General features: G+C 43.1%; 1 protein-coding gene across 1 annotated transcript; it reads left to right on the top strand.

Moving 5' to 3' along the window:
• Positions 1-103: 103 nt before the first annotated feature.
• On the top strand, positions 104-8,512 carry ddx51 (DEAD (Asp-Glu-Ala-Asp) box polypeptide 51). The gene is made up of 16 exons (XM_008401467.3): positions 104-335; positions 605-939; positions 2,505-2,629; positions 2,713-2,863; positions 3,360-3,505; positions 3,590-3,661; positions 3,737-3,843; positions 4,582-4,690; positions 4,786-4,931; positions 5,951-6,143; positions 6,230-6,345; positions 6,473-6,589; positions 7,576-7,677; positions 7,772-7,835; positions 8,100-8,234; positions 8,367-8,512. Exons 1-16 carry the CDS (start codon positions 313-315, stop codon positions 8,385-8,387), a joined length of 1,962 nt encoding a protein of 653 aa, XP_008399689.2. The 5' UTR covers positions 104-312; the 3' UTR covers positions 8,388-8,512.
• Positions 8,513-8,994: the final 482 nt, after the last annotated feature.

Genomic DNA, 8,994 nt, shown 5'->3' with positions numbered 1-8,994 from the left:
TATTAATCTCAATAAATAGATAAGTATCAAGAGTTAGTGGTTAGCCAGTTAGTCGCGTCCAGAAGATCGTCAAACAAGTGCGACGGACGTGGTTGCGTCATAAGCCCGCGTTTGACGCACGTGAATAAGAATGAGAATAACACAAAGTATGGCGGCGTTTTTCTTAAACTAGGACAGAAACTATTTGAAAGAAGAGCAAGTATTGGGTCTTGTTGAATCTAAGTAGTTGGTGACTTTTCTAGGAGACATACGCCGCTATTGGTAGTTTGAATAGGATTATTTTAGTTTAAATGCTTTGGTCTTCCAGCAGAAATGTCTCTGTTTCTTGTCAACAGGTAAGTACAACCTATTAGTCCTGGAGCATCTTGTGTCAGACTGAGTCAGTTTCTAGTTAGTACACATAAAACAGCTAAAAAAGAAAATAGAAAATCAACTTGGACTGGGTAGATCAAAAACTGATACAACAAATATGTTTTGTAGCTTTTGAATAGATGGAACAACATTGCAAGCAACAGAAATCAAATATCGATCTACTGAAGAGTTTATAAGTCTGTAGTATTGAAAGCAGCCAGTAGTTGTAACATCAGTTTATTCATCTTTTCAGGTATCTTGGAGACGACGAGGACGGCGTCATCTCCAAGGTGTCCCATTCCCAAGCGCTGCTGACCAAACTGCAGCAGAAGGTGAAACAGAAGCAAAGACAGAGTTTAGCAAAGCAGAGAGAATGGACTGGTGAAGTAGAAACCGAGCAGCAGGAAGTTCCGTCAGAGACCAAAGACGAGACACGAAGCAGTGAAAAGCATCAACAGCAGCAGCAGAAGAAGAAGAGGAAATCAACAGCGGGAGTTTTGCTTGATGCAGACTCTACCAGCTCTGAGCCTTCGGGGAAAAAGAAGAGAAAGGGAGCTGCGGATAAGAAGCAGAGGAGTCAGGAATCGGGTGGGATTTTCTCTCTCTTCATTAGGCGCACATGCCCTGGTAGATTTAATGTTTAATGTAAAATCAATGTTGAAGAGATCCCAGTCTAAAAGATGTCTGTTGAGCATACCAACTGGAACTAACTACTAGCAACTGTTTTGCCATAAACAGATGGAACTAACAAGAATAAACACTAGGGATGCACGATATTGGATTTCTGGTCAATAGCCGATATGCTGATATATTAAAACCCATTTGGCCGATAACCGATACCAATACTTTTTCCTATACCTACTTACTGAAACTATATGGCTTTCTCTACTGTGGAATTAAAATGCTGCATTATCTTTGTCAGTTTCTTCTGCTTCCAAATGCAAATGCTAAAAAGGAGGCTGAAAATGATGTAACACTTTCAACTTACATTATGTTTAATGTCAAATGTATCCTTGACATCTGCTCTCTCTAAGCCAATAACAACACTCAAACATCCATCCATCCATCCATCCATCAATTTTCTTACACCCTTGCCCCTTAGTGGGGTCAGGAGGGGTGCTGGTTCCTATCTCCAGCTAACGTTCCGGGCAAGAGGCGGGGATCACCTCAAACAGTACACATTTAATGTTGTGCTGTGCTGCAGACGTCATTGTCATACAAAATGTTGCCTTTTATATCAGTGAGTTATGTTGACCGAATGACCCTAACCCTATCGGCCAATACGATACCATACCGATAATATTGTGCATCCCTAATAAACACCATTAATAACTCCTGACATTCCTTTTCAAAGATTGCCATAAACTAAACACATAATTGTGCAATCCATATTGTGAGACTTTATGGATTGCAAGTAAATAATAAATATTATATTGTGAGGCAGCTTTGCTTGGAATAGCGTCTCTCTTTCTACCTGCTCAATTGTGGATGCAGTGAGTGGATTGAGGTTCCCAGCAGGTAAATTCAGGTGAACGGTCGCTGTGAAATCCTCCACTCTGTTTACTTCTTCCCAGCAGAGCAGGTGTGTTCTAACTCCATCACTGCAAACAGGAAGTGTCTTTGCTGTTTGAACTCCCCCTGCTGGCTGTGAGAGGCTGTAGGTGTCCCACTGTAGCATTTCCCTAAAAAGGGACGACATGGGTAGATGACTTCAAGGACATCAGATCATATTGGTTAGCATGTTTGCCATAAAGGTCACCTGTTAGGGCACGTCTCTCCATCTGGGTCCATCTTGAGAACTTTATCCTGCTCGAAGCACCAAATGTAGCAGGTTAACACCAGCTCTATAGGTTGGAGCAGCAAACAAAAATGGTCAGAATACAGGAAGGATGACAAAAGGCTTCCATGTGACTGAAATGTGGGAGTCATCTGGTTAGTTGTCACCTGAATACTTAGTCGTTGTTTTTGTCACTTTTTTTCCTTTATTTAACCAGGTAAAACTAAACTGAGCTCCAGATGTGTTTTGCAAGAGGGCAGGAAATCAGCAAAAATGTTGAATGAATATTTTGTCTGTCACACAGTAATGTTTTGATGCCTTCTTACTTTTTGTGTAACTTTTCTTCCATTAATGTCGTTTTATCTTTGGATCTCAGGTCAGTCAGTGGCAGCTGTTTCTCCAGAGAGCTGCAGGTGTGAAACAGAGCAGGAACAGGAAGTGGAGGAGCCAGCGACAGGATTCCGTGTCCTCGGCGGTTTTGAAAGCAGACCTGTCCATAAGGTACGATCAGGGAAGAAAAACCTCATGGCTACACTAAAATAAGGATTCCTGACATTTATTCCACATTCTTTGTTTTTCTCCAGGCAAAGCGGGTCTTGCCTCAGTGGCTCGCTGAGCCCGACGTCATTCACAGAGACATTAAATGCAACCTGGTTCCTGTCTCCTCTGTGTCTGGGGTTTCTGCTCAGCTCCTCAGGAAACTAGAGGCGAATGGAATCCAGCACTTTTTTCCAGGTACAGTAGATTCACCCAGGGGTCAGCCAGGGTTATTTGTAGGTTACTTTGGGAAACAGCCTTTGACAATGAAGCCTGTGGTATGCTTCATCATAGCTCTGCTTATTAACTCCAACCCTGTAGATAGGAAATGACTTGCAGTGAGAGAGAAGGTGGCCATGTAAGAATCCCCAGGGGCTCAGATACATTGTTTTAACCAAGTTGTATGCAAATTGAGTGTTACTGTTAATTTATTTCCTGTTTGCCTTTTATACCTCCTAATGATGATAAGAAATGCAACCTGTGAGTACAATCATCCAATCTAACCAAATATGGCCTAGTTAAAGTATCAAGCAGTGTCAGACATGTGATGGTAAAGTGGTGCAATATGACTGGAACAGATGTTTCAGTCCAGGCCTCATAAGCTTTTCTACTGCTCTGTCCTCCTCATTTTACTTAATGAAAGTGGCTGATCGTTCACAGTCTAAGTCATAACCCTGCTGTGATCTGTTTTCAGTGCAGGCAGAGGTGATCCCGGCCATATTGGAGGGCGCTCAGCACGGACTTCTGATTGGTCGAGGAGGCTACAGACCCAGAGATCTCTGTGTTTCTGCACCAACAGGCAGCGGAAAAACTCTGGCCTTCGTCATTCCTGTCATTCAGGTGAGCAGCCAGCATTTCCTCTGCGGTGCTTTGATCAAGCATTGCTGGAGCAGTTTTCCCAGCGACGTGTGTGTTTCCTGGCAGGTTCTGATGGAGCGGACAGTGTGTGAGATCCGGGCTCTGGCCGTGCTGCCAACCAAAGAGCTCGCCCAGCAGGTCAGAACGTTCTAACCATTTCTGCACATTCTAAAACCCTCACAGTGTTCTGACCTTAATGTGTGTCTGGTTCAGGTCTTCAAAGTGTTTGCGTCGTACGCAGAAGGAACTCCTGTGAAAGTGGTCATGCTGGGGGGTCAGAGGTCGTTTGCTGCAGAGTGCGCTTCGCTTTCGGAGCAACGGTGAGGAGGGCAAACTAAGAGCAAGTCTTCATTTATTGGTTTAACCTTAAATATAATAAACGTTTTCAAGCTGAGTAACTTTAAAGGGGGACTGTTCTGTAAAATTGACATTTTTTAGCTTTACATCATGTTGTGATGTTATTCCCTCATCAAAACATGTCTGGAGTGTTGCCTTGATTCTTTCATCCATGTTTGAGAAATCCTTTAATCTCCATGGCAACCATTCAGCTGTACAAAACGGCTGGTTGGACTTAGCCCCGCCTTCGAGGACAAAGCCCCTCCTCTGAGCTGCAGTTTCCAAGCTCTGTAGTTTTCTTCCACCTCACAGAGCTCCTCTCCCCCCTTTCAGCTCCTCAGACTAGCCAGCAGCAATTAGCAAACATTTGGTGGAACTGTTCATCTGCTGAGCTCATTGTAGGAGCTACTGCTCAGTGAAACGCTGGTAAAAACTATGTTTAAGAGTTGATAGAGGAGCCATGTTGTGATGACTTCCTGAAGGCGGAGTTTCAGAAAGAGTAGGATTTCCTTAAAGAGGCGGAGGCCCAATTTCAAGATGTTTTATTACAAAGTGAAACATATCATGTTTGGTATGTGCAGCATTTTTATAACAGCTGAAGTTGGTGAAGCTTCTTGATTAGTGCTATAAAATGACATTTTGTGCCTGGAAAATATACAATAGTGCCCATTTAAAAAAGCAGTATTGCAAATCCAAAGCCGACAACCTGCTGTCTGCTTCAGAGGCAGTGTGAGGTGCAGCTCTGCAGACATAGTCGTCGTTACTCCAGGTCGACTGGTCGATCACATCAACAAAAACCCAGGCTTTTGTCTGGAACATCTCCGGTTTCTGGTAGGTCCCTAAAAATCCCAGTATTCTCGCTGCGTAGAGCAGAACTCTTTGGTTTCTGATGTTGTGCTGCGTGTGTTTTTCTGCCTGCGTCTCAGATAATCGACGAGGCCGACAGGATGATCGACAGCATGCACCAGTTGTGGCTCAGCCAGGTGCTGAAGGCGGTGTACTGCTCAGCGGCTGGACCAGAGGACAGAACCCTGTTCAGGAGGACGGAGCCGGCATGCATCACAGCAGCCAGGTGGGTCAGACAACACCAGCAGTCTGTCTGCATGGCAGCATTCAGATGAAGGTTTATTCACAGATTATTCAGAGTAACCACAGAGATTCCAGTTTAAAACGTCATGAATGTTCAGATGAGAGTCTTGTAATTCATTCTGTTAATTTGTTTTACTCTACTTACTACACAGTGAAGAGGAGAAGAAGAAGTTTACTTGACATTTTCAGCCTCGGTTTATTTAAGATCATTTCCAATTTCCACCTGATCACAAGGGGTTACAAAAAATATATTTTGGAAATTATCTATGTTTTTTCAACTGAATTAGGATTATTTTGCTCCTCTGAATCCAAAAATAACATAAATTTTTCTCAATCAGTTCAAGTTTTAATTTATTTTATTTTATTTAGAGAAATCTGATGTTCTGACTAAACTGATGACATTTTTTGTGACATTATCAGATCATTTCTGTTAATATTTCTCATCTCAAGGTTTTAGGAGAATTTTTTTTAATAGACTGTTAATTAAATGTTACAAACTTGAATTTCTGTAAATTGGATAATAAACACTGATCAGGGTAAGTACATGTGAATTGAACATTAGGTCTTCATTGTGTAAAATCCTCCGTCTCTTTCCTGTCCTGATGAATCAATAGATCAGATCCTCCAGATGGGAGAACAAGTCCTGCATTTTGATGCTCTTGTTGCTCCATAGTTCAGAAAGTTGACCTGATTGAGCAAAACCAATGTGACTTTTGGATTCAGCTCATCAAAATGACCCTAAAACAATCAAAAAACCCCAGACAATTTTTTTTGACTGTTGACCAGTGTTATCTACCTCAAAGTAATAATAAAATAAATCGATTACTTTATCAATCCAGATTTCTAAGCTAATGTACGGCTGCAGCCTGAGCATTTTGGCCCAAAACGCTGTTAAACAGTTGTAATGTCAGAGGACTGGTGGTTCATTCTGTAATAGATTGAGTCGTATTGTTAGTGAAACGTCTACATCGTGTCCTCACGTCGCGCTGCGTCTCGTCTCAGTCTGTCTCCAGGTCAGATGCCGCTCCAGAAGCTGCTCTTTTCCGCCACGCTCACCCAGAACCCGGAGAAGCTGCAGCAGCTGGGCCTCCACCAGCCCCAGCTCTTCAGCTCCGTTCACGGCCCCCCCAGCAGCACGACGCCAGCAGAGAACACCCACAAACACGAGCGCTTCGACTTCCCCCAGGGCCTCACGGTGAGACGCCGCCTTTTGACTTGACGGGCAAACCGATAACTGGAACTGGAGAAAGAAACTCTGACATGATTCCTCTTGGTCTGCAGGAGTTTTATGTTCCATGTACGATGAACAAGAAGCCTCTGCTCATCCTTCACTTCATCCTGTATCTGAAGCTCCGCCCCATCCTCTGTTTCACCAACTCCAGAGAGACGGCACACAGGTTGGAGGGACTGACTGACTGACTGACTGACTGACTGACTGACTCACTGACTGACTGACTGACTGACTGACTGACTGACTGACTCGTGTCTCTGTGTGTCGTCTGATCCGTCTCATCTGCCTTCCAGACTCTACTGTTTGGTGAAGCTGTTTGGTGGAGTGCAGGTGGCCGAGTTCTCGTCACGCCTCTCTCCTGGTGAGAGGAAGAAGACCCTGAAGGACTTTGAAAAGGGGAAGATCCAGCTGTGAGTCACAAGCACACTGGACCACTGACATGGGAATGGATCCAGTAACTGAGAGCGAGTCAATTCAGTTTATTCCTATAGCGACGCCAGCATTTCACCACAAATGCCACTTACAAAAATAGTTGTTTCAATTCAGTCTCACATTGATCCGAGTTATCAAACAGTTCATTAAGCTCAATTTGTTACTCAGATTAGTTGGAAAAGTTTTTACTCAGACTCCATCGAGTCAGTGACATGCAGCACTCACCCCCCCCCCCTGAACCAGTGACAGCAGACGGTCGCTTACAGCAAGTCTTCATGCTAACTATGAATTTAGTGACTAGAGAGGAAAAGTCCACTTTAACAGGAAGAAACCTCCAGCAGAACCAGAACCTGACTCAGTGCAAGCTGCCGTCTGCTGCAACTGACTGGAGGTCTGAGAAGACGAAGCAGAAACAGATGAACTGATGAGGAGAACGTTCTGTGTTAAGGAAATGCAAAATGTTAACAGCAGTAGAGAGAATGTTTGTTTTTTGGCAGCATTATCTCAACCAATCCCATCCTCCAGGAAGACACCACATCCACAACAGAACACCAGGCCAGGGTTAGCTGCTATGGAGAGAAAAACAAGGAAAGAAAACAGAAAGTTAACAGTTGAAATAACATCAAAAATTGTAAGTTAGAGTAGAAGAAGTAAGTGAGAGAAAAGTGGTCAGTTTGTCCTCCAGTAGCCGGTGGTTCTGTATTCATTCCACATGGTGGCATGAGCCATGTCGTGATGCTGCAGCTGGTTATTAAAACCTCTCTGCTCTCTGACAATTAATGTTGAGTTCTTTCATCTTCCTGTTGAGTTGAGAGAGCAAAACAGCCATTTTACATCACTTACATCCACACAGCAGATGGCGACTTTTCCTGAATCTGACGTCTCTGTTTCTCTGGTCTTGCTTTGTTTGTGCTGCAGCTCGTATGACCTCTCTGCTGTATTAACCTGATCTGTCCTCCTGCAGGCTGATCAGCACAGATGCAGCTGCCAGAGGCATCGACGTCAAAGATGTCAAATGTGTGGTCAACTATGACGCCCCGCAGTTCATCAGAACCTACATTCACAGGTCAGCTGCTCCGCTGTCTCATCCTTCAAACTGTCCCTTCTGTCCCCGTCTGTCAGAAAGTCACGTTTTTGTCCTGGTGTCTGTCGTCACGTAGGATCGGAAGAACAGCGAGAGCTGGAAAACCTGGACTGGCCTTCACCTTTCTGTTCAGAGTTCAGGTACTGTCACTGATCTGGAATGAGAAGAAAGGGAGGAAGAGAGTAGGGATTTCTGTCAAGAATAAATTAGGACACCCTTACTTTTATTCCTACTTAAAATAGGTTCATATGGTTTGTACATGATGATTGAGTTCCTAAGGAGATTAGCCCTGTTTTAAATTCTGGCCAAAATAATAGTGTCCATGGTTGAAATGACAATCAGTAACAGACAGACCAGAGTGAATGCTTCTCTTTAGCAGTTAGAGTTTCTCTTCCCTCCATCAGGAGAATAATTTCCTTCGGATGGTGATGGAGGCAGGAAGCCCCGGGATTCAGAAGCAGTTAGTAAAACCAGAATGCCTGAAGGGGATGGAGGAGCGATATGAAGGGGTCCTGCAGGAGCTGGCTGACGTCATCAAGGTTACTGCCTCATTTTACTGTTCAAGCTGCTTCAAACTCTTGTGAATAATATTCACAAGAGTGAATATTATTCACAAAAATACAGTTTGTGATTAAAACACAAACTGTATTTTTCTGTCTTTCTTTCTGCAGGATGAGAAATCAAGACATTGAAGCTTCAGGTCTTCTGCTGCTGTCAGGTTTCACCTGAGCTTCAGTTTTAATGCCGTCTTTGGAAATTATCACAGATGTTTTTTTACCTACCAGCTCATTTAATAAAAGCTCATATAATCACTGCAGTTATTTCTCATTTTTCTTAATCTTAAAATTTCATTGCAGAACATTTTTGGGGTTCCTTCGGATCCTAAAGGTGTTCTATGATTCTTTTGAAGGATCCCCTACCATGTTTCTCAAGGTTCACTGTCTTTGTTTCAGTGTTGAACTAAATTAGTTATTAAGACGTTTCTGCAGAACACAGATAAACACATAGATACTACAGTCATTTGAATCAGATGCTCTGGAGCAGAGATCTATGTAGGATACATGCTTGTTTTTTGGGCATCTTGGGCTTTAAGGTGGTGGAGCTTCAAATGACTCCACATTCTCTTTTCTACTATCTGTGCCAATGTTGTTGTGATTGGACTAATTTATTAATCACAGTCTGCTCCCTTCACTGGTGGTTTTTTTTTTCTTCAAGAGCAATTTTATTTTTTTGATTTCTTTATTTTTGCCTATGAGTTACTCTCTCAATTACTATAACACTTAATTGAAGCCAAAGTGC

This window comes from Poecilia reticulata, chromosome 23 (genome assembly GCF_904066995.2).
Source record: "Poecilia reticulata chromosome 23, P_reticulata-male-v2, whole genome shotgun sequence".
Lineage (NCBI taxonomy): Eukaryota > Metazoa > Chordata > Actinopteri > Cyprinodontiformes > Poeciliidae > Poecilia > Poecilia reticulata.
Note: the sequence above shows the minus strand (reverse complement) of the source record. Positions and strands in the feature narration are given on the sequence as shown.